General features: G+C 39.5%; 1 protein-coding gene across 1 annotated transcript in view; it reads right to left on the bottom strand.

Annotated features, from left to right (window-relative positions):
* LOC126356178 (hemocytin) overlaps window positions 1-27323 on the bottom strand; it is a 438196-nt gene that overhangs the window by 374350 nt on the left and 36523 nt on the right. The window contains exons 5-9 of the mRNA XM_050006942.1: window positions 26158-26320; window positions 16979-17106; window positions 7639-7734; window positions 5392-5583; window positions 4449-4662 (exon numbers count right to left, since the gene is read on the bottom strand). Coding sequence (XP_049862899.1) covers window positions 4449-4662; window positions 5392-5583; window positions 7639-7734; window positions 16979-17106; window positions 26158-26320 — 793 coding nt within the window. The remainder of the gene's footprint in view (window positions 1-4448; window positions 4663-5391; window positions 5584-7638; window positions 7735-16978; window positions 17107-26157; window positions 26321-27323) is intronic.

Here is a 27323-nt window from a genome sequence, read left to right as displayed (position 1 = left end):
ATAATCTATATGCTCTTACTTTTTTCATTAAACAACTGTGGGGAACTGTATCGAATGCCTTGTGGAAGTCAAGAAACATGGCATCTACCTATGAACCCATGTCTATGAACCTCTGAGTCTCGTGGACGAATAGCGTGAGCTGGGTTTCACACGACAGTCTTTTTTGAAACCCATGCTGATTCCTGCAGAGTAGATTTCTAGTCTCCAGAAAAGTCATTATACTCGAACATAATACGTGTTCCAAAATTCTACAACTGATCGACGTTAGAGATATAGGTCTATAGTTCTGCACATCTGTTGGATGTCCCTTCTTGAAAACGGGGATGACCTGTGCCCTTTTCTAATCCTTAGGAACGCTACGCTCTTCTAGAGACTTACGGTAAACCGCTGCAAGAAGGGGGGCAAGTTTCTTCGTGTACTGTGTGTAAAATCGAACTGGTATCCCATCAGGTCCAATGGCCTTTCCTCTTTTGAGTGATTTTAATTTTTTCTCTATCCCTCTGTCGTCTATTTCGATATCTACCATTTTGTCATCTGTGTGACAATCTGGAGAAGGAATTACAGTGCAGACTTCCTCTGTGAAACAGCTTTGGAAAAAGACATTTAGTATTTTGGCCTTTAGTCTGTCATCCTCTGTTTCAGTACCATTTTGGTCACAGAGTGTCTGGACATTTTGTTTTGATCCACCTACCACTTTGACATAAGACCAAACTTTCTTAGGATTTTCTGCCAAGTCAGTACATAGAACTTTACTTTCAAATTCATTGGACGCCTCTCACACAGTCCTCCTCACACTACATTTCGCTTTGCGTAATTTTTGTTTGTCTGCAAGGCTTTGGCTATGTTTATGCTCGCTGTGAAGTTCCCTTTGCTTCTGCAGCAGTTTTCTAACTTGGTTGTTGTACCACGGCAGCTCTCTTCCATCTCTTACGATCTTGCTTGGCACATACTCATCTAACGCATATTGTACGATGGTTTTGAACTTTGTCCACTGATCCTCAACACTATCTGTACTTGAGACAAAACTTTTGTGTTGAGCCATCAGGTACTCTGTAATCTGCTTTTTGTCACTTTTGCTAAACAGAAAAATCTTTCTATCCTTTTTAATATTTCTATTTACAGCTGAAATCATCAATGCAGTAACAGCTTTATGATTGCTGATTCCCTGTTCTGCATTAACTGTTTCAAATAGTTCGGGTCTGTTTGTCACCAGAAGGTCTAATATGTAATCGCCACGAGTCGGTTCTCTGTTCAACTGCTCAAGGTAGTTTTCAGATAAAGCACATTCCCTGAGTTTTATAATGCAACAAGGCAACAAGCTGCACCCTTTTTGTTACAGAGGATGAAAACTAGATATCAGCAAGATCTCTAATATCACAGCATTTTAGCTTTTATAGGAGAATACTGTGAACTTCACAATAAAATGCTTTTGACAAATCACAAAAGAGACCAGATAGCAATATTTTATTGTTAAAATTTTGTATAACACAATTTGTGAACTGAAAAATCACATTTTCTGTGTAGATATCATTTTGAAATTCACATTGAGACTGACTATCTTATTTTGAGAGACAGGTGTTATGGTTCTTGTGCACTGACCATTTTATTTTGAGAGAAAAAAATCATTCAAAATATATGCACTGCAAATGACAAAGAACCATGTAGACCATTATTTAGAAAACTTAAAATAGTAACTCTGCCACCCTTATACATATATGAGATTATTATATTTTTGTATGCCAGACACGAATTATTTGAGGGAAACCATTTTGTCCATTCACATGATACTAGAAACAAATGAAATATTATGCTCCCCACCCACCACCTCAGATTGTATGCCCAAGGACCTCAATACATGGGAATGAAAATTTGTAATAAATTAAAAGGGAACAAGATGATGCAGATGAATTTAGGTTCACTTAAAAGAAAGCTATATGAGGTACTGACACTGAAGTGTTGATTACTCAGTGGAAGAATTTGTGTGGGACAAACTGGAAATTTGTGCTGGATGCAATGCATTTCACATTTCAAGAAATATCCTTATAGTGTTGTTATTTATGATAGTGCTATTATTTATTAATGTAAAAATCATTGTAACTGTTTTATAAATTTTTGACATGTCTCCTGTATGCAAACCAAACGGATTGCAAATGTATGCCATGAGATGAATAAAACACAATTCACAAAAGACTTGTCTTATGGTTCTTGTGCACATAATTTTTCCCAGAACATTCCAGGTAAGTGGTGAGATTGTTCAGTAATTATTAATCTGTCACACCATCTTTCTTGTAAAGGTGTCTGACACTACCATATGTCAGTTTGTCTGGAAATAGTCCCTGTGTTAGTGATGTGTTGCATATGTGATTTGCAATATATATATTAAAAACAAAGATTCGAAGACTTACCAAGCGGGAAAGCGCCAGTAGGCAGGCACAATAAAATAACACATAAACACACACAAAATTTCTAGCTTTCGCATCCAACGGTTGCTTCTTCAGGAAAGAGGGAAAGAGAGGAAAAGACGAAAGGATGTGGGTTTTAAGGGAGAGGGTAAGGAGCCATTCCAGTCCCGGGAGCAGAAAGACTTACCTTAGGGGGAAAAAAGGATAGGTATATACTCGCACACACACACACACACACACACACACACACACACACACACATATCCATCCATCCATATATATTTTTCCCATGTGGAAGTCTCTTTATATATATATTAAAAACAAAGATTCCAAGACTTACCAAGCGGGAAAGCGCCGGCAGACAGGCACATGAACAAAACACACAAACACACACACAGAATTACTAGCTTTCGCAACCGATGGTTGCTTCTTCAGGAGGGAGAGGGAAAGACGAAAGGATGTGGGTTTTAAGGGAGAGGGTAAGGAGTCATTCCAATCCCGGGAGCGGAAAGACTTCCCTTAGGGGGGAAAAAGGACAGGTGTACACACACACACACACACACACACACACACATATCCATCCGCACATACACAGACACAAGCAGACATATTTAAAGGCAAAGAGTCGGTTAAAGTGAAAGTAAATAGAAATTTAAAAAGAGAGATAAAGGTGTGAAAAAAGTCGAAAAAGTGTTGGTTTGAGATGAGCTATGTTGATCCTGTGTTGAACTTAGGTTGGTGAACAACAATGGGTGCACAGGTTAGGTAGTTATGTTGTCTCCAGATCACATTAAAGGGTGGGGAAATTCAAGAAAATTTCCGATAAAATAAAATTCGAAAAAAATTTTCGAATAAAAATCTCGAAAAATATGTGTATAAATGTATTCAAAGGACTGGTTGTGTACTGGCAGGTTATGAGAATGAGGCTAACAATTGTTTGATGAAGAAATAATAACGTGTAAACCTGTGGGAAGCTGCTAAAAAATGATCGGTTATGTTGGAAAAACAGGAATGGAAATAAAACGAAAGTTGTTGGAAATAACTGAGATGGTTGTTTAATGGGTGAAAGGAACTGAAGCTGTGAAATAGTATTCACGAATTTACACGAAATGTTTGTAAACTTGGAACAGCGGATTTTATAGCAGCGGTTATGTGGAAAGCGTTAAAAATTTTTAGGTTATGGTTTGGAAGTAAATTACGTATTATTGAATATAATTAGGCAGGATAAAATGTATGGTAGATTACGGAAAAAGGGAAGATGAATACAAAGTGAAACTACCTGTACAAACGAAAAGAGAAAGTAAGATGATAGAGAAGATTTCGAAATGCAACAGAGACAATAACAAACGTAATTGTTGGGTTCAAATTAATGATGATGTAAATAAAATAGAAAGAAACTTCCACATGGGAAAAATATATTAAAAACAAAGATTCCAAGACTTACCAAGCGGGAAAGCGCCGGCAGACAGGCACAATGAACAAAACACACAATCACACACCCTATATATAATACGATTTTAGTACTTTATCTGAGATATTGTCAACTAAATGAGAGTTCAAGATTTTGGGGGTTAATTACACTCTTAATTTCTTCAGCTGAGCAAGGAGTAATTGTAACCTGACCGTGTGTACTGTATGTATGGGTCAATTCTTCTTATATATATTCTTTTCTTTATACTTTGAATTGTCCATACTAGGAGGACCAAATTGAGGAACAATGGATGCAGGATGACAAACAGGAATAAGTTAAATGGAACATACTGACCATTCATAAAAGAGGTTGCTAAAGGTTGTATATCATCTCACTTTCTGACTTTGAGGTTTGTTTTATTTTAGAAGTATGAATTCAGACAATATTCTTTTGCCTGAAATTTTATTATTACTTAGTAATAAACACTGTTTAACATTCAATATTAAGTAGTTTTATGCTAACAAATATCATTAATAGCTCACAGTCTAGATTCAAGCAAAATAAATACGGTTTGGGAAAAATCAGACCATTGGCTATCTTAAGAAGAATATAATTATAATAATATAACAACAGACCTTATAATTTTTCCATCAAATGTCTTAAAATGGCTTCCTGACCAAGTGAAACAGTCTCCTGGTAGTGGGTTATGGAAAATTACGGCTGGTGTCCTGCTGTTGAAATCAAGGGGACTCCATTCATGTGGTATTGTACCCAAAAAAGTGGTCTTGTTACTAAAAATCTGGGAATGGGACTCCAGGAATTCAGATGGAAGCATTTCCACTAGAGAATCTGTAAGTTATATAAATTATTAAATTTACAACAATACACAAATGAGTGCCAATTAAATGCAAGAGTCAGACAAGAATGGAACATTCATCAAAAGAAACAATGTAACGAATATATAACGAAATGCAATAGATTTGTACTCATCACATGTTGGATGGCTGACAGGTACACTGAAAGAAGATAGCTTGATATTACTAGCTCTTGGACAAAGTCCTTGTCAGTTGCAAACAAAACACATACACATTTACACACGCATTACTCACATATATGGCCTCTGTTGTCTACAGGCACCTCTGAAGTTAAGTCCCATAGTGCTCAGAGCTATTTTTTGTCTACAGGCACTATGGCTTGACAACAGAACACCAAAAATAAAAGAAATACAAGGCCATGTTACAATGCATTTCTTTCATTTTTGATCTTCTTTTACTTTTGGTGTTCTGTAGTTTGGCCTTAGCACGCAAAGACGACAATGGTCATGTGTGTGAGTTATGCGTGTTTAAACATATGTGTGTTTTGTCTGCAACTGATGAAGGACATGGTCTGATAGCTGATGATATCAAGCAGTCTTCAATCTTCCTTCAATGTGCCTGTCAGCCACTCAATGACTCCTTTATATGGAGAGTAGCAATCCACCCTGTTTCATATTGTAGTATTCCATCCTGAATTTTACACTGTTTGACACTGTAACTGAGTTAGATTTACAGCTTGAATTGAGAGTACTGTGATATTTACCGTACTGGCACTGTGGTATATTGGGTGGGCTAAAGGCTCCAGTTGCATAGTCACAGATGTATTCTTCAGCAGGTGGTTCACTGAATCGTCCTCCTGGAGGACAGGATATTGAACATGCAAATCGGTTACCAGATTGATGACACGTATACTGCCCATTGAATTTCAGATTTTGAGGAGTACAGGCATCAGCCACTAAAAAGGAAAACAGAGAGGTAGGTATTATATGTCTGCTATTTGCTAAAATCCATAATCATTACACGCTATCAGTGACATATACTGAGCAGTTAGTAGTAATTCTTACATCTCTATAGGTCCTAGTATTTGTATTTATTTCATTTATTTCCTTCCATTCATAATACTGTCATTCTAAAAAGCAATACTCCCTCGATTTAAGCATTTGAAATAAACATTATTACTACTATTATTATTATTACTTTATTATTTTTGGGACAAACTATTTTCCAAACAGCTACTTTTGTCTCATATGCTACAGCACACATTGCTTCTTAACATATTGTTCTATTATGATATACTTATGACCTGGTTTAATGTAGCCAAAAATGTTTTAGTGGTTGTTGTAAGTCAAAACTAGTTGTCACTTGACAGATTCCTGATGCCAGGGGTCATATACAGTGTATAAAATAAATGTTACATCTTTAATATGAACATTACTAATCCTCTACAATGGACCCAAGACTAAGCCTGAGGTGTCATGACCAAGATTATAAAATTCATTATGTGAAGTGCATGATTCAGAAGTTACCATTGGACATAAATAATGTCATACTACCTACTGGAGAAACAACACTCTAGTAACTACAATTTGCAAATGGTTTTTATTCTATCACAATTGTTCAAGGCAATATACAGAATACCAATTTCAGTGGGGTATGGCCACTGATGTGTCATTATTACACTATTTGTCATAAAGTGTTCATTCTATCAGGGGCAAAACATCAACACATATAGAAACTTATTGATAACATACACCAATATTGATAGTTTGCTCCATTTTGTTTAATCATCTTGTGACAATTAGTATAAAATTCACTTGTAAAATAATGGTACAATTGGCCAAAACTGGTAATGTGTATATTACTGTGAGTATTAATTATCGAATATAATATTTGTAAATTTTGGATATTTTGTGTGCACTGCTTGAGCCAAATCATGAACTTAAGCAGTAGTTAATGACTCAAGAATAATATTTAATATTAACACAGATACACACATACCATTTTTATAGTTCCAGCACATGGCAATATGGTATACAGTTCTTAGTCTCTCCAATTCATTTGCCCCATTTCAAACAACAAAGCAAAATAGGATAACAATGAATAGTAGAGCTTCCTTCTTATATATGCAAAATCTAATGTTGCTCAAACATACATTCAAAAAAAGTTACATGTACCCAGCCACACAGTAAGCTATACAGTTATGTTACTGCAACGAGAGAGGGAGAATATCAAATCATATCTCTCCTTAATCATAAAATAATTTGAATTCCCAACTCAATGAAAGAGCACCAAATATGAAAACATTATGATTAAATTAATATATAATTTAAGGAATAGCAGTTTTTCTTTGTACACATAATTATGTACCAGTGGCAATGCATCATTATAAATGAATTTCTTGCTTCCTAAACAAAAAGAAGCTTTGTACCATCACACTGGCTGTCAGTTGGTGTTGTACCTTGACATGAATTAGACATGAAGTGCAGAAGGAGGCAGGAGTTAAGCTGCCCAGAGTTCTATGTTCAAAGACATAGTATACGAAGATACAGGCTCCGGGCTGTCAAACAATGGCCACATGATACCCAATGAGATTCTGCTGGAGACATCGCACCAGCTAACCATACTTACACATAACACTGACTCTGTCATGTGGGGAAATAAAATGGTTAATATTCCACCCCCACCCTCACCCACCCTATGTATCCAATTATTGATTTGTGTTTATGCCTGCTCATTTTACATTTTGATATCCCACAGATGGCCATTTGCATTTTAATTCCTCAGCTCATAACCTTTTTTGACATCCAGCATGGAGTAGTTTCAGCTTATTAATTTTGAATTCATAACCACTACAGTTTGCAACTGAGTCTTCAAATTTAGAATTGATACATCACATCCTAAACAAAGACCTCTGACAGTTATTCCCACTGAACAATGTTTTGAGCAACATTAAAATTTATTTCTCTTAATGAATACCTGTCCACAAAACAGCTAGCAACAGATTACTTACAGTATTGACATTGTGGTCCCCTGTAATCTTGGGGGCAAAGACAGACATTGAAAGTGAGGCAGCTACCACCATTCTGGCATGGAGGATCACAGATCGCTGCAAAGAAACAATATGTTTTTAAATCAAAAATCACATTATATTTAACAAACTTATAACTCTAAGTAAAAAGCCATACTCATGGAATACTTTTATTCTAAAAAGGAAACGGAGCTAGGACTTACTTTCTCATCACCATCAAGATCATTAGAAACAGAGACAGTCTCAGATCAGGGAATCTAAGAGGGACAAAATTGGCTGTGCCCAGTCAAAGAAACCCCCTGCCATAATCTTTGGGAATTTAGGGGAAACCACTGAAAACCTGCATCTGAATGGCTGGACAGGGATTTGAACCACTGTCCTCATAAATATGAGTCCAGTGTCTGAGAAATATAGCATATTCAGTGCATTATTTTCTCTAGGTAGTACTGAATACAGTTTGATGTATGAATGGCTGGACAGGGATTTGAACCACTGTCCTAATAAGTATGAGCCCAGTGTCTGAGCAATATAGCATATTCAGTGCATTCTTTTCTCAAGGTAATACTGAATACAGTTTGATGTTGTACACACAATTGAATATCATATGAAAGGGAACCAAAAAATAACTATAAACACCTTCCAGATGTCCAATGACTGAAAGTAATGAAATGGCAAATTACATCTGTAAAAAGACCATGGTTTAAGAGGAAAAGTAATGCATTGAGCATACTCTGGTACGAGGCCCCCTCGAAGATCAATGCCTGCCAGACGAAAAGGATCTAGAAGGCTGTTAGAGTGCACTGTATCATTGCAGCACTACGAGTGCACCATCTGTCACATCACATAAATACGCTGGTCAATAGCGTTCCTCACAGACATTATAAGTATGGCTGCCCAGCAACCGGTCAGTCAGTTCTGTACTCACATCTGATATTGTCAGTTACTATAGTCCGATCCACAAACAATGGTGGTCCACACATGTCAAGGCATGCATGGGGATTGCATTGCTGCCGATTCAAGTGACAGTTGCGGTACGTGCATGTGTGTGTTTCGCACTTGAAAAAGCGTATAGCCTACAAATTATGTCCCTTGCTCTCTTACGCACAATTTTTAACTTACCACCACCATCAGCAATGACAACTTGCAACAACTGGAATAGAACTTCTCTAAACAACTCACTTCGATTACGTTTAATGCTCACATTAACTACAGCATTCACAGCAGAGTGGTTAGAACACTACTGAACGGTGATAGGCTGTTGGAGACTCTTTCTTCTTGGCACGTTAACATAATTGTGGTAAAGGTTTTTTTTACTTTTGAACCTTACACCATTGTTACACATGTTACTTTATGCTTGTGCTAGTCTGTGTCTTGTCTGCCAACAGTCAGCGATCTTCAGCTGGACTACTGCTTGGTATTGTGTTCTCTTCCATAGGTGGCACTTCCGCCTTGTGACTTCACCCAGTTGTCTCCTGGGATTTGACGCCATGTGCTGATATTTGGCTAGTCACAGATATAGCACATACGATGACTGAATGTTATAAAATGTTGAATACAATTTAATGTTGAACACACAATCAAACAACACAATCTTTTAATAATAGATGTGTATATTATAAAGTGATATGTTGAATATCATATGAGATGACACTCATAAGTAACTAGTATTCCTTTCCAGATGGCTAAGTTTTTTTAGTTCTAGTTTTACATACTGCTTGTGGCAATTAAATAAGAAATTACAATGAAATGAACACCCTTAGCTGCTTACAGCAGTTGACATATGTCAATGGGGACAGATGAAAATGTGTGCCCCAACCGGGACTCAAACCTGAGATCTCCTGCTTACATGGCAGACGCTCTATCCATCTGAGCCACCATGGACACAGAGGATGGCGCGACTGCAGGGATTTATCTCTGGCACACCTCCCGTGAAACCCACATTCTCAATGTATTGTCCCGCACTACATTCGTAGTGCATCTGCCCATTATACTCATTACTCGCAGCGTGTTGCCGATTACCGTAAGTGTTCAGGCACCGTTTGTGCATTCGCACGGAAGAAGAAGATGGTCAAGTGGCTGGTGAGCCTTAAATATATACCAGGTGATCAAAAAGTCAGTATAAATTTGAAAACTGAATAAATCACAGAATAATGTAGATAGAGAGGTACAAATTGACACACATGCTTGGAATGATATGGGGTTTTATTACAAACAAAAAAAAATTACAAAAGTTCAAAACATTTCCAACAGATGGCGCTTCATCTGATCAGAATAGCAATAATTAGCATAACAAAGTAAGACAAAGCAAAGATGATGTTCTTACAGGAAATGCTCAAAATGTCCACCATCATTCCTCAACAATAGCTGTAGTCGAGGAATAATGTTGTGAACAGCATTGTAAAGCATGTCCAGAGTTATGGTGAGGCATTGGCATCGGATGTAGTCTTTCAGCATCTCTAGAGATGTCCATCAATCATTATACACTTGTGACTTCAGGTAATCCCAAAGCCAATAATCGCACGGACGTCTGGGGATCTGGGAGGCCAAGCATGACAAAAGTGGCAGCTGAGCCAATGATCATCACCAAACAACACGCACAAGAGATCTTTCATGCGTCCAGCAATACTTAATTTTTTTGTTTCTAATAAAACCCCATGTCATTCAAAGCATGTGTGTCAATTTTTACCTCTCTATCTACATTATCCATAGTTTATTAAGTTTTCAAATTTATACTGACTTTTTTATCACCCGGTATATACTAAGATGGTATCTGTTCTTTCAGACATATAGTATATATATAAATAAGAAATATTGACTCATATATTTATAAATATTTTTCTTGTTTTAAAAGTGGTCAGATAGCCATTGATAATTAACTGTCCCTCGACCTCTTAGAGTCATAGTCCATATCAATTCAGGCAGGCTATGAAAAAAATCTTACCTTCACAATCTCAGATGTTATTGGACTTAGCATACATTAAAATGAAGCACTAAGTAGGGAACATGTATTTTTTTCTTTTCTCCAAATAAATTTCTGCTCCAAGATACAGCCCTCAAAAGATGACACTATGCATATCATTTTGAAGATGAAAAATTTCGGAAAAAAATTTAAAATGCTGTATATCTGGAACAGTTCTAGATATTCTGTTGGTTTTTTTTTATTTGAAAGACAATTGCTTTATGATTACAAAGAAATCCTCCACTTGGGACTATTTGTCAAAGTGCTTTTACTACAGTGTTCTCAATTTTTTTTTAAATTAATGTATTTTTTTCTCAAAAACGCCAGTCCATAAAATTATGGTTTTTTTCTGTAGAGTAGTACCATATTGTTCTACATCCCATGAAAAGGAGAGCTTCCACTTTTATGTTGAAATGGTTTTATAAACAATTGAAATTTTTGCCATATATAAAACCCGTTTTATTACCATATTATAAAATAACAGGCTCATAAAAATCAAAACCCAGCATTAATTAACATAATTTTAGTTTTGAAAGATGACTAAGAGACTCATTTTTCAAGCATTTTAAATGGTTCGAAAATGTATGTGAAAGGTCCAAAGACTTAAGGGTTTCAGTTTATACAACTTCTGTGTGCTCTGTTTTATTCTGAAATTAGCCAGTCAATGAATTAATATGTGTTCCACGGCAGCAGTATCTTCTTTTGACATAGAGTGATACCTTCCTGTTGGACCAGTAGAAACTGGACCACTTACAGTCTTCAAAACATTGTGAATAGGAAGTGAACACTGATGGCGCTGATGCTGTCCTTCAGCTGGAAACCTACATCCAGCAGCTGGTCCATGTGGTAGCATAAAGTTCACTACAGATCATTTAACTCATAACTGGTGTCTATAATCTCTGCAATTCACCAGTCACAGTCATACACACATGCCATGAACATCCCCCTTCTTAGATTGTGAATATGAATATTATCCTGCTCTTTCTGAGGTGTAGGCCGAACAAATGAAATTTCTTCTTTCTTGCTCTTAAAAATGCATGCAATATGAGTTCGCCCATCACTTCAGGTCCAAAGATGTGTCTTCTGCCTTTCTTTCACACGAGTATTTTGTTTGGACCATTCTTCTTTTTTCTGCTCATGGAATTCTTAGATTTCCTCTTTGGACAAAAGAATAAGGGCTGTGGATGTGTAAGATTTCATGACTCTTGTAATATCCTCAGCATTGTGAATTGCAACAGTATTTGGTCTGGCAAGGATATGTTTTGCAGCATGGTGCTTCAACAGGCCTCCTACACCATTGCAAGGCTCCTTCCTATGACCAGTAGCACTGTATACCCAGTCAGTTGGCACAAGTGACTTACTCAACTCAGACAGCTGGTAACAATTTTTAAATTGACTAGGTGCATCATCAGAAATAATGATCTTTTCTGCCTCTGTTTGCAGTTAAAGAATTTTGTGCATTTCTAGCAAAGCATGTGCTGAGTCATGTCCTGTGTCTTCGCTTATAACTGCAACACTTGTGGCCTTGTTTTGAAAATATATCACTACTGTAAAAATTGAAACCTGTCCATTACTCCAATGATACCCTTTGTACTTCTTGTGGGAGAATTACAGACCAGTTCTCAGCAAAATCACAGTGAAGCACTGTACACACCCTTTCACTTCTGCAATGTGTTGTTGTTGCAATTTCTTCAGCTGCTTTCACTGACCATTTAGCAAGTTCATCAATAAAACCATCAAAGGCAACAGTTTTCTTAATTAGTTTATTTTCCTCCCTTGTCGCATGTGTAATTTCTGCTGAGTTATCTGCTATACCTCCCAGGACAAGTGTCTGAAAGACAGTCCTCCATTTCCAGGGCAGCCACCACATTCTTGAAACAAAGTCTCTCACTTTACGTCACAGACTAGTAATGACTTCACATGCCCAACCAGGGTGTCACATGTCATGTGCTCCAGTGGAGCACAGGAAGAATGATTGCTTAAATGCCTCTGTGTATTCACTTAGTCTAATATTTCTTCGTCGTCTGTATGGGAGTGACATGTAGGCACTTGTAGTTACATCTAGATTCCTCCCTTAATGATGATTGTTGAAATTTTTTAGGTGAGATTTGAGATTTCGTGGGACAGTTGTTGTCTGTCTTCACAGATCTGCTAGTCCTGGTTTTTCAGCATCTCTATGATGCTCCCCCATGGATCAAACAAATCTTTGACCATAATAAGTGTTGACCTTCTTTGTAAATGTTTAATATCCTCTGATGCTCATATTTGGTGTGGAACTGGCTGAAATATCCTTTAGTACATTTTAAAGTATTTTGTTTGAAGACTTAAAGGTGGCATTATAGGACCAAAATTTGTCTCATGTGCACTTTACAATGTATAAGGGTGCCATTCATGTTAATGTGTACCAAGATTTAAAAGAAGAGTCACAACTGACTTTTATCAGAAATGATGCAGATGAAAAGATGTGGTGTTATGGGTATGACCCAAAATCTAAGCAAAACACTGCTTCAGCCAATGGCCAGCAGTAGTGTCATAAAATTGTTAACAGTAAGACTGATACTCCAGTCGCTTATCCAATCACAAATACTGTCACATTTCGTTATTTCTGTAATTCAGTATACAGTATTATGAAGCTACTACATTTGTATTTTACTGCACTGCAGTTTTAATATACTTAATTTTTATTTTCATAAGGATGATTCTAATGAGTTGTTTATTTACTTTATGTGAAGCATATGAGGACACTTTAATCATCCAACTGTCAACTGGGAAAATTATAGTTTTGTAAGTGATGGATTAAATGTGTTCTCCAAAAATTACCTAGAACAGACAGCATGTAGGTCTACTCATAATGGAAATACAATGATCAGCCAGAAGATTATGACCACCTACCTGATAGTCAAACAATGGAAAATCCAGGATGGAATGTAACAATATTATGAAAAGGATAGTTACTACACACCATACAGTGGAGATGCTGAGTCACTGAAAGACACAACAAAAAGACTGTCACAAAATTAAGCTTTCAGCCAACAAGGCCTTCGTCAAAAATAGATGACACACACACAAATGCAACTCACACACACGTGACCACACTCTCTGGCAGCTGAAGCCAGACTATGAGCAGCAGCAGCAGCACATGATGGAAGAGGCAACTGGGTGAAGGTAATGAGAAGGCTGTGGTGGGGCAGGGGAGGGATAGCAGGGTAGGGGTGTCATACAGTGAAGTGCTACTGAGGAGTGTGCAAGGATGAGGTGGAGAGATGGTAGGGCAGCTAGGTGCAGTCAGGAGGTTAAACAGAGGGTGGGGGAAGGAGTGAGGGAGAGGGTGGCAGAAAAAGAGAGAAGCAAAAGACTGGGTATGTTGGAGGAATAGGGGTCTATGTAGTGATGGAATGGGAACAGGAAAAGGGCTAGATGGGTGAGGACAATGACTAACGAAGGTTGAAGCCAGGAGAGTTACAGGGGCGTAGTTGGTATGTCCACCTTTGGCACAGATAACAGCAATGATGCATTGTGGCATGGAAGCAATATCTTGGTAGGTTGCTGGAGGGAGTTAACATCACAGCTGCACACATAAGTCACCTAACTCTTGTGAATTCTGGGGAGGGATGTGATGAACCCTGACACCATGTTTACTCACACCCCAGATGTGTTCAATCGAGTTCAGATATGGTAAGCTGGGAGCCAGGACATCAACTGGAACTTGCAGCTATTTTCCTCAAACCACTCCAATAAACTCCTGGCCTTGTAAATTGGTAAATTATCTTGTTGAAAAATGACACTGCCATAGGAAAATATGATTGTCATGAAGGGGTATATGTGGCCTGCAACCAGTGCATGATACTCCTTGGCCATCATGGTGCCTTGCACAAGCTCCACCAGACCCATAGATGCCCACATGAATGTTCCCTCATGGACTAATGAAGCCATCATTAGGTTGTCTCCATCCCGCAGTGCAGGTGTCAAGAAGCTGTTCGGTAGAACATGACATATTCGTGCCCTCCCATCAGCTTGATGAAGAAGGTATCAGGATTCATCAGACCATGGCTCTGCCACTGTGCCAATATCCAGTGCCAGTGACCATTTCAGTCATAGCTGCAAATGTCATTGTGTTAACACTGGCACATGCACTGATTGTCAGCTGCTGAGACCCATTGTTAAGAGTGTTTGGTGTACTGTGTGTTCAGTCACACTTGTATTCTGCCCAGAATTAAAGTCTGATGTTAGTTCCAACACAGTTCACCACCTGTCCTGTTTTACCAGTAGCCCTGGCCTATGACATATGACATCTGTAATGAGGGGTGGCCACCAGCTCCACAATGTCTGGACATGGTTTCCCCATGTGTTAAAGACAGTCACCACAGCACTCCACTAAGACCCGACAAGTCATGCAGTTTCCGAAATGATCGTATTGAGCCTCCAGGCCATCACAATATGCCCTTGGGCAAACTCAAATAGATCACATGCCTTCCCCATTCTACACACAGACAGCACACTCACTGATTCTATGTGCACCATGGATGCATTTGACTAGCAGTCATTCACCATCAGGTGACCTTGTTATTGCCTGAATGGATTTATACGAATAGTACATCGGTGGAGATAATGTTCTGGCTGATCAGTGCATATTGGATATAATGGCAACAAATAGGCCGCCTGAGTTCTTTGAGAACATGCACACTGAAACTGGTATCAGTGATTATGAGACATATGGAAATATTGACATAATGTCCTTGTGGAAACTCTGCACTCACTGGTCTTAAAACATATTTTTTACTATCTGTCTTGACTGCATTAATTTTTTTTTTAAATGAGCAGTTTCAGTTCATTGTGAACCATCCTCAGATCTGACAGCTTCAGTACAAGAGTAAACTGTCAAATAATCAACAACATTTACATGACATGTCACAGGGGAAAAATTAAATATCTGCTGATAAGCAGACAGGTTACTCTTGTAATCAAAGCAGTCACATCTGATGATGATTTGTGTTGTAATGAAAGAGGTGACTATTTAAAAAAATTAATGCAATTAAGACAGACAAGACCACAAAGCAATTGCAGAAATGATGACTACCAACTACAAAGGACAACTAAAGCATGTACAAGGATTTATATGTTCAGCAAACTAGATAAAGAGGGAGTAGTGTTGTATATCAGTACGGAACATTAAACATTTAGCTCTGCAGTGGGCCTTGTGCAAGAACTGTCTCTCAAGACAAAAAGAATAACTGACAACATACATGATAGATATGTACCTATTAGAACAGTTTATCACAAGAAGGACACTCCATGGAATGCAGTCACAGCAAAGAAACTTCTAAGGAAACTGAGACTATTGCATGTAGGGGCAAAATAAACTGCAGGGCTATAGAAAAAGACATGCTGAATGAAATGTGTTTTGCTGTCAAGACAGCAATTTGTGAGAAATTATGATCATACATTAAGGCTGTTAGTGGTACCAGACAGTCATGGACAAAACAGAAATTGAATTTGAGGGTAGTGAAGCAAAAGCAGGAATTCTTAACACACATTCAAATATCCAGCAGTATTGCCAGAGCTTAATTCTTGCACCACTGCAAAGATGAGTTATAGGGATGTTAGTGTCAATGGTGTTGAGAAACAGCTGAAATCACTAAAAATCAACAGAGCTCTAAGGCCTTATTGAATTCCTATCAGATTCTGTTCTGTATTTTCAGCTGAGTTAGCTATTTTTAACTATATTTGACTGCAGAGCCCTTGAACAAAAGACAGTGCCCAGTGGTTGAAAGAAAGCACAGGTCACTCCCATGTAGAATAAGGATGTCAGAAGTGATCCACAAAGCTACCATCCAATATCCTTGACATTCACTGCTGTTTTCCAATGATGATGGGGTGTGGGGAACCCATATTAAGGAGGTACAAGGACAAATACACATCTTAAATGACAAAATCAAAATATATGGAATGAATTGCAGTATGGAGAAAAGCAATACTATTGTGGTAACCAGAAGAGACAGAGAAGGCAAGGGAAACATTAACATTAAATACCTAGGAAGTGTGATAATGGAAAATACAAGAATGGCTTTAAAAGTTAGCAGAAGGGTACAACAGGGCAATCCATTTTACCAGAGTGTGAGGACTTAGTCTGGGGTAGAGTGCTGCCATAATTGCTAAGAAGTATGTTAGAAAAATGAGGAGTAACAGAGTGAGAAACAAGGATGTTAGGAAAAAAACTGGAGTAGGAAATAGCTTAAAATGGTTTTGACATGTAAAGAGAATGGAGCAATACCAAAATGAATGATGGAAAAAAATTGATTTTCATTTTATATATGCTGTCAACAAATGTATAAAAAAAAAAAAAATCCAGTGTGCTTAACTTACGTTCACAGTCAGGCACCTGCACCCAATCTGGTTTTGCAGGCACCCAGTCTCCTTCTTTGCAGACAAGGTTTGCTACTGATGAGCCATCAGGAAATTGGTGATGATCCAGACAGGTTATTGTGCAGGTTCTGGTAAGAAAATTACGAACATCATCATAGGATATCATATAATTAACGTATAGTCTTACCAAAAGGCAAATATAGGAAAGGGTTCTCAAAATACAGTTCTCAAAAAACAATAGTAAGTGCTTAATTACTAAGTGAAACAGAGACAAAGCAATGTGTGGTGCTGGAAACATTGGATGGCATATGATCACTTACATGCAGATGTTTAACAGTATATTTTTTTTATATTCCTGTCTTTTCTCTCCATCTTAGGCAACTAGTACTGCAGTACTTTGTGTGTCAAAAAATGAAAACTGGAAACAAGAATATCAACAACATTCTGGCCCAAGATACTGTAGGTGTGGATCATGCGTGCATGAGGTGTACTTTCTTGTGAGTATGAATGATGTGTGTTTCTCTTTTGCTCATGAAGTCTGTGGCCGAAAGCTCTATGTAAGTGTCTAATTGTGCCTGTCTGCATCTTAACGTGTCTTCTTTATGGTAAGTAGCAAATCTATCTTTTGCTACGTTGTTAATCATTTATGTTCAATAGGAACTACAGTCAAGGTCAGCAATAACAAAAATAGCTGAGGATGCTGAGAGTAGAATTACACATCTATGTGACTTTCTGAAACACAGCAAAACACATAAAACAATTCTACAGCACCATTGTTCAAGGAACAAAAATAGCTGGCACAATTTGACTGAATATTTCTGGACATTCACAACTTTCAATACTGTCATTATGATTTATCATTATGGGTCTTCTAAGAAGGATTCAGCATTCATTAGCTGCAGATGAAATGTTTTTTGTTTGTTTTTTGTGTAAATTTTCCTCAACTGAAAATTTGTGTCTTATTATTTACCCAAATGCACACTTCTTGTGCATTGGGCTAACATATAACAGAACAATACGCTGAAAAACAGTCCACTAATATATTAAAAGGAATCAATTAAAGCTTTTATTATTTTATCAACTAAAGTAGCTTGTTCTTCTAATTCTCGGGATCCCAGATTGACAAACAAATACAATGTATGTAGTTGACACAGTCAAATGCTTTTCTATGTCCTATGGCAGTTATTATCTGCCAGTTAATAATGTTGTAGTTACAGACATTAATTTAATTTTCATGAAGCCAAACTGATGTGAAAATATTAAATTTTGATTTCACACAGATATTGTTAGCTTATTGTAGGTGGCCTTCTCAGTTATGTCAGAAAATACATGTTTAAATGGAAACTCATTGGCAGTTTTTCAGTCTAGGTTTCCAGCTTCTAAGAAAGTATGGGGTACCTAAACCACTTTTAAGCATGTTATGAGAAGTGTGCCACTTAATTATACAATTTACTCTGTCTAACTGCGCCTTGACTTCATGGCAACTCCTTGCATGCTTATATACGAATGACTCCTTTTGAACTAAAAAAATATTTTGCTTTGAAGGAAAGTCTGTTACACTTGCTTATGAAACAAGACATAAATCAGACTACTTGTTACCTTGCCTCAGACTTAGCTCGTTTGAAAATATGCCATTTTACATGTCTTTGGTACTTAGCAATAAAATACAGTCCAAGTTTAAAGACTGAAAGCTAGAAAGCACAGAAGTAAATATTGAAAAATACTAAAAAGCAAATGTTATTACAGCATGGAAGATTTTATAGCCAAGGAAAACAAGAAGCAGATATTATTATTAATAATAATATTACTACATTTTAATCTCTGTGTATGTGTGTGTTCTTCTTTAAAGTAGGTATGTGTTCTTTTTGTATACACCCATGAGTAAACTACAAAAACAACTCTGAAAAATACTTGAAAATGCCGTAGCAGTGTGGAAAAATTTAAGAAAAGTATGCAACACATATTTAGCTTTCTATGTGTTAATGTGCATGCACATGAATGTTTTCTTTTAACATACATGGTTGTTGTTTTTATATAAATCATCTAGGCATACCACTGTATTCATTGAGGAATCCCCAATGTTTCAATCAAATGACTGTATATTACATGTCACATGACAAGAAAGATTCTATTCTGTTCCCTGTGTTATAGCTCTTAGTTGTTAGTCAGGGCCACACATATGCTCTAGATAACTGTTAAAACTCAGCACATGATCTGTCTCTCAATCTATAAAGCAATTTCTAGCATGTACTCTAGTGTTACTTGAATTCCTTAACATTCTGGCAATATGTTTACTTCTTGTCTCTACTTGTTCATATTTGTAATAATCTTGATAACTCTGAAATGCTGCTTTCAGTGACAGATTATTTTAATCTTTAAATGGTGCATACTAGAATAGTCACATTTATTATTGTTATTTTCACTTTACTATTTACACTGTAACTCCTTTGTATTTTATGAATGTTCTTTACTGGGAAGGTCACTTCCAGGCATGAGAAATAGCAATATTTTACATGGAGGTGACAAAAGTCATTGGATACCTTCTAATATCAAGTCAGACCTGGTTCTGCCTGGCATAGTGCAGTATCTTGATGTGGCATAAATTCAACAAGTTGTTGGAAGTCACCTGTAGAAATGTTGAGAGTAGAAACAATTTCTTTCAGTGAGCAGAAGAAGAATGTGGACTTGTGGACTGGAAATTATGATCACTACATTCTACATCACTTTCTGGCTGACCATAAAAAAATAATTTTCAGGCTCTTGTAAAAGACAGTGATGAACAAACAAATTCAACATTATTATCCACCCACCACCCCAAAGGCTTCACGGGGTTCTGTGCCACATTTCAACCCTACCATCAGATCTTACCATTTGAAATTGCGATTCATCCAATCGGGCCACTGTTTTCCAGTCATCTAGGGACCAACCTGTTATAACCTTTAATCACCAATATTACGTGGATATTCAAACACTCTCACTTAGGAACAATAGCTGGTTGCATGATATCAACTCAGTAACTCGTATTCGACTGCCGGGTCGTGACATGCGGCCGGCGTCGAACGTAGCTAGGTGGCGCTCCCGCGCTCAGCCGAGTTGTGGAGCGCCTCTATCGCCGTTTGCGCGTACTGTTGTGGCGGCACTGTTAAATGTCGTGGCACTGTCACAACACTTTTCCCCCCTTGAAAAAAAAAACTCACTTCCTTGGAGACATGACCTCTTGTGAGGCCCCGAGAGGATCCCGCGGAGATACACGAGAGTATGGTCGAAAATGTCCAGAACAGAAGCTCGTGCATGAAACGTGCCTCCTGGATGAGATGATGGGTGAAAACTCCGGAGCAGCATCGATAAGTGTCGTGGACCTGGGGGTGTGCTCCAGCGAGATGGGTCCCGGAGAAGGCGTCGTTGTAACTGGGGCCGATTCTGGCGTACTCAGAAGCGGTAGCGATGTCGGCTGCATCAACACGTATGGTAGATCGGCAGCAGCAACAGGACTGGCTTCTCGGGCTGGTGGAGGCGAAGGAAGGGGCGGTGGCACCATTGTGGCCATCACTCGTGGGCGCATCTGCTCGTCCGTACGTATTTAACAAAGCTGGCGGCCGCAAAGAGCCTTGACCACCCATGGAATCCATTTAGTATGACATCCATACCCTCGTGCCCACACGTCGGCTCCCACTGACTATTTTCCCGCACTAGGGTACACAGCACAAGGCCTGACAGGGTGAAGCAGGTGCAGTAGAGTGCGCGGTTGACGGCCGTGCAAGAGTTCAGCAGGGCTGCGATCACACAGAGGTGTGAAGTGATAAGAACTTAGAAATTACAGCAGAGTGTCATCTGTGGAAAAATCACTAAGGAATTTTTTCATTTGGCTTTTGAAAGTGCGGACAGGCACTCGACCTCCCCATTCGATTGCGGATGGAAGGGCAGTGCTGTAACATGATGAATCCCTTGTCCAGTACAAAAATCACGGAAGGCCTGTGAAGAGAACTGAGGGCCACTGTCCGTGACGATCATGGATGGAAGATCTTCTAGTGCAAAGATTTTGGACAAAGCCAGCGTCGTTGCCGCAGTGGTAGGTGACGGACATCGAACAACAAATGGAAACTTTGAGAAGGTGTCAATCAACAGGAGCCAATAAGTACCGAGGAAGGGGCAGGCAAAGTCAGCGTGCACCTAATCCCATGGCTGCGCCGGATCAGGCCATGAAGAGGGCAGTGTACGAGGTGCACCCAGTTGTTGAGCACACTGACCACACGCAGCAACCATGTGGGCGATGTCTGAATCAATACCGAGCCAATAAACGTGCCTGCGGGCCAGGGACTTAGTCCGAGAAATACCACAATGGCCTTCATGCAACAGTTTGAGAACATCTTTGCGAAGAGAGGCTGGCACCATGACCCGTGGGGATGCACCATCCGTGGCCAGAAGGACAACACCATCACAAACAGACAGACAAAGGCGCAAGGCATGGTAGTTGTGAATGGGATCCAATGCCCGGCCCTTGGTCCTGTCCAGCCAACCTCGTTCAACAAAACTGATTCGCTGACACAGGACCGGGTCCCGCACAGTAGCCAATGCAACCTGCGAACCTGTAAGTGGAAAACCCTCACCCGCATGACGTTCTTCCTCATCAATGTGGAAACAGAGTAGTTCATCACGATCGTAAATCGAGTCGGGGCCCATCGGCAAACGCGACAATGCGTCAGAGTAATCTTGGCAGCGCGCCTGGTTGGTGCACAGCGGACGCGAGCACCTAGAACAACTAGTGCTCGCGTCCGGGATAATGCTCCGCCAGCAGGCAGAAATATTCTAAGTCCGAATCAAGGTCACGCGTGTTCGGACATGTATATAAGCGAACGAGCGCCGCGCAGCGGCTGCTGCTGCTGCACAGGCAACTGCATTGAATGCTGCCAAGATGCCGTACAGAAGATATCGCCGCCGTTCTAAACAAATGGTCTACAAGACCATCGAGAACATTGAATTTGCTACAACAGCTGGGGACAAGAAGAATCGTATTCCAGTTAAGTCTGTCGCTGCACAAGCCCTGCTGGATGGTCCTGCTGTTTTCGTCAGTTGCAGACTTAATTTTAGTTTAGATATAAATGATTCATTTGGTCATGCACCGTGGGGCGATAGTGAATCTCATAGTGAAAACGAGACAAGTATAAGGCCCAACGTTGCAGGTGGTGAGCTGCCTTATCCAGAAGCGACGCCAATGGGCTGAACAGAGAGACCAGTGGCTTGTGGTCGGTGATGAGGTGAAACTTAAAACCACACAAAAAAATGCTGAACTTTTTTAGAGCATAAATGATAGTGAGCGCTTCCTTTTTTATTTGAGAGTAATGCTGTTGCGCATCGTTGAGGGTCTTGGAAGCATAGGTGATGGGTCGTTCCGACCCATCCTCATACCAATGGGTGAGAACAGCCCTAGGCCATACTGTGAGGCGTCAGTCGCCAGAACCAAGTGCTGACCCAGACGGAATGTGGCAAGACAAGGCGCCGACTGTAAATGAGCCTTCAGGTGGACAAAAGCCTGCTCACACTCGTTGGACCAACAGAAAGGAATGTTTTTGCATAACAGCTGATGAAGAGGATGAGCTACCGCTGCCGTGGATGGGATGAATTTGTGAAAATAAGCAATCTTGCCTAGAAATGCCTGAAGTTCTTTGACCGTAGATGGCCAGGCTAGAGAGTTAATGGCCGCAATGTGCTGACGTAGAGGACGTATACCCTCACGGGACAAGTGGAAACCAAGATACACAATGGAGGGTTGGAAGAACTGTGACTTCTCCAGATTGCACCTCAACCCAGCTGAATGCAAAACCCGAAACAGTGAACGCTAATTGTGAAGGTGCTCCTCAGTGGAGGCCCCCGTGACAACAATGTCATCCAGATAGTTTATGCAGCTGAGAACGGAAGCTGTGAGCTGTTCCAAAAACCGCTGAAAAATGGCTGGCACACTAGCGACGCCAAATGGTAACTGCTGGTACTGATACAACCCACAAGGAGTGTTGATGATGAGAGATTCCTTGGAAGAAGAAGCCAACGGCAACTGGTGGTACGTTTCTGATAAGTCAAGTTAGGAAAAGAACTGGCCCCCAGTGAGCTTGGTAAACAACTCCTCAGGACAAGGAAGAGGATAAGTGTCAATGAAGCTCTGAGCGTTGACAGTGGCTTTAAAATCACCACACAATCGCAGACTCCCATTTGGTTTAGAAACCACCACGATTGGTGATGCCCATTCGCTGGAGGTAACAGGAAGGAGAATCCCTGAAGCTGTTAACCTGTCTATCTCAGCCTTGACAGGTGCACGCAACGCTACCGGAATAGGACGTGCCCGGAAAAACTTAGGGCGAGCTGTAGGTTTAAGAGTAATGTGGGCTTCAAAATCCTTGGCATGATCCAGACCAGCAGAGAACACGGATGAAAATGCATAACACAATCCATCCAGCTGTTGATAAGGAATATCCTCAGATATGAGGCGCACATCATCATCAATGGAGAACCCAAACAACTGGAAAAATCATAACCGAACAGGTTTTCAGTGCCCGCATGATCCACCACATAAAACGTGAGGGGCCTAACAACAGACTTGTAGGCAGTGGAAGCATCAAACTGGCCAATGATAGGAATTTTCTGTTTATTATAAGTTCTCAGATTTCGCGTAACTGGAGACAAAGGAGGGGAGCCCAACTAAATATGCATGCAAGAATTAATGAGAGTCACTGCAGAGCCAGTGTCCACTTGCATGCGGATGTCTTTATCCAGAACACGAACAGTAACAAATAACTTATTTGTTTGAGAAAGCACACAGTTAACATCCATGTCCAATGTCTCATCCTTGTCGACGAGAACTTTAGGGGACTGACACACAGAAGCAATGTGGCCTTTTTTCCTACATGAATTACACATGGCCCAATGTTTTGGACACGCGGCCCTGTCATGCTGTATGAAACAACGTGGACAAGAAGGAAGTGCGGAACGAATCTGCTTCTGTGGTTGCTGTTTTCGCTGCGAGTGTTGCGGCCCAACGTGACATTGTTTACACGAGTGAACTGCCACCACATCTTCGTTCTCCTGTGAAACAGGCAAATTGTTGGTGTTGAAAGTGAACTGTACAGCGCCTACATCACACCATGCGTCTATTTGCGCACCAGTAGTGTGAGTCACTTCAAAGGATTGAGTGATGCTTAGATCTTCCGCCAACGATGGGTTTGGCAGTTGTAGGGCATGTTGCCGAACTTCTTTATCAGGAGCAAGCCATAGAATAGCATCCCTAACCATTGAATCAGCATAAGACTCATGATGAGTGTCCGTGACAAACTGACATTTCCTACTCAGACCGTGTAGTTCCGCCGCCCAAGCCCGGTAAGATTGATGGGGCTGTTTATGACACCGGTAGAACGCCACGTAGGCAGCAATGACATGGGTGTTTTTGTGGTAATAGTTAGACAATAAGTCACACATTTCTTGGAAGGACAGAGAGGCAGGTTCCCTTAGAGGGGCTAACTGAAATAGCAGCTGATAGATCTGTGGGGAAATCCAAGATAGAAATAACGACTTACACATAGAAGTGTCAACAACGCTAAAAGCCAAGAAGTGTTGCTGCAAACACTTCTCATAATCCTCCCAGTCTTCAGTGGCCTCGTCGTAAGGAGGGAATTGAGGCGGAGAAAAGGAAGACAGACAGACAACGCCTGAATTGCAGCCATCAGCTGTGTTTGTTGAGCCATCAGCTGCGTTTGTTGTGCCTGAATAGCAGCTATCAGCTGTGTTTATTGTTCAATGAGCGCTTGCATAAGCTGTTCCATGTCTGTCCCATCACGAACACACAAATCCACAATGCTGTGAAAATATCTGACCTCATTGCCAAAAAGTGTTATAACCTTTAATCACCAATATTGCGTGGATATTCAAACACTCTCACTTGGGAACAATAGCTGGTTGCATGATATCAACTCAGTATCTTGTATTCAACTACCAGGCCGTGACATGCGGCCGGCGCCATTCGTAGATAGGTGGCACTCCCACGCTCAGCCGAGTTGCGGAGCGCCTCTATCGCCGTTTATTGTGGCGGCACTGTTAAATGTCGTGGCACTGTCACAACACAACCAATATGGACAGGAGACCAAGAAAGGCACTGCAGGTGATACTGTGCTGTTAGCAAAGGCACTCACATTGGTTGTCTGATGTCATAAAGCCATTAACACTAAATTTCACCACACTGTCCTAACAGATATGTTTGTTGTGCATCCAACATTGATTTCTGTGGTTATTTCACACAGTCCTTCTTGTCTGTTAGCATTGACAACTCGGTGCAACCGGCGCTGTTCTCGGCCATTAAGTAAACATCCATTGGCCACTGTGTTGTCCTTGTAGAGAAGTAATGCACAAAATGTGGTATTCTTGGCATACTCTTGACACTGTAGGATCTCATAATATTGAATTCCTTAATGATTTCCAAAATGGAATGACCCATGCATCCAGCTTCAGCTATCATTCAACGTTCAAAGTCTGTTAATTTCCATTGTGCAATGGTAATCACATCGGAAATCTTGTCACGTGACTCACCTGAGTAGAAATGAGAACTCTGCCAATGCACTGACCTTTTATACCTGGTACACATGATATTAGCATCAACTGTACATGTGAATATTGCTAACCCATGAATTTTGTCACCTAAGTGTATGTAATATACATTTGATCAAATGCAATTATTGTAGTCCAAAAATACAGGGATTAACAATGAGGCACTTGAAGAAGAAAATGAGTGAAAGCTTAAAATTATGCCAAAAATTGAGCCAATTTGGTAAGAATGCTCAGAAAGTTTACAACGTCATTTTAGAGTTTGCACTCTTCTTATGTAGAGGGATTTCTTTTTGTTACTATTGCAACAACAATAAAAAAAGGGTTTTTAAATAGAAGCAATACAGAATTATGAGTTAAACTCAAAATTACAGTTAACATCAGAAAAATAAAATACACAACGGCTCCAGTTATAAAAATTATAGACGTTCTAAACTATAAATTAAGCAAAGGACTTACACTGAATAAAACTCACAACAATAACTCAGAAAGAGCCACTGGCAAACTAATAATACCTGTTGCAAACAGAGGAAATTTTTCTAAACAGATATGAGTGTAAACTGACAAGGCCAGCAAATATAAATAGTGGAACTCACTTTCCACCAATGCAGACCCTTCGTGAATTGGCAGCTCTAGGTGGTTGGTTGAGGCATGGCTTTTTCTCAAACTGACACCTTGGGCCTGTGTACCCCTCAGAGCAGTTGCACTTGCCAGGTGATACACATATGCCATTGTGTTGACAGGCTGGTAGGCAGATGGCTGTAATTATGGTACAATGGAACTGTCAGTTACAAAGACTTTACTAGTCACAACAGTTACTCCCTAGATTTGATTTAATAAAAAAACAATCCACAGTACAAGGAAATATTTAATTATTCATTACATTGTAAGCTTGTATTAAAAACATAAATTCAACCAATGTATAGTTCATATAGCTTTCACACTGTTATCAAGTTGACATATTACACACTATATCAACCATTAAGAAAGATAATGGCACAGGGATACAAAATTATTGACAAACATTGCAGAGCTATGTATGTTTTTGAGAAATGGGAACTAACAAGTAACAACATTAGACAGCAACATACACTTAAATCTATAACATTATGTTGCAATGGGTGTAAAACTAAAGAAAATAATATTTTAAAGAATTATTGGGCAATAGGGGCTCAAGATGTATAGTGATGTCAACCGCATTTGTTTAGTTATAGTTTGATTACATTGGTTTCGAAATATCAGTTTAATAAGTCACAGCTGCAAAATACTAATGTGAATTCTTTACAGATGAATGGAAAAACTGGTAGATGCGGACCTCGGGGAGGATCAGTTTGGATTCCGTAGAAATGTTGGAACACATGAGGCAATACTGACCTTACGACTTATCTTAGAAGAATGATTAAGAAAAGGGAAACCTACATTTCTAGCATTTGTAGACTTGGAGAAAGCTTTTGACAATGTTGACTGGAATACTCTCTTTCAAATTCTGAAGGTGGCAGGGGTAAAGTACAGGGAACGAAAGGCTATTTACAATTTGTACAGAAACCAGATGGCAGTCATAAGAGTTGAGGGGCATGAAAGGGAAGCAGTGGTTGGGAAACGAGTGAGACAGGGTTGTAGCCTCTCCCTGATGTTATTCAATCTGTATATTGAGCAAGCAGTAAAGGAAACAAAAGAAAAATTCGGAGTAGGTATTAAAATTCATGGAGAAGATGTAAAAACTTTGAGGTTTGCCGATGACATTGTAATTCTGTCAGAGACA

This window comes from Schistocerca gregaria, chromosome 3 (genome assembly GCF_023897955.1).
Source record: "Schistocerca gregaria isolate iqSchGreg1 chromosome 3, iqSchGreg1.2, whole genome shotgun sequence".
NCBI lineage: Eukaryota > Metazoa > Arthropoda > Insecta > Orthoptera > Acrididae > Schistocerca > Schistocerca gregaria.
Note: the sequence above shows the minus strand (reverse complement) of the source record. Positions and strands in the feature narration are given on the sequence as shown.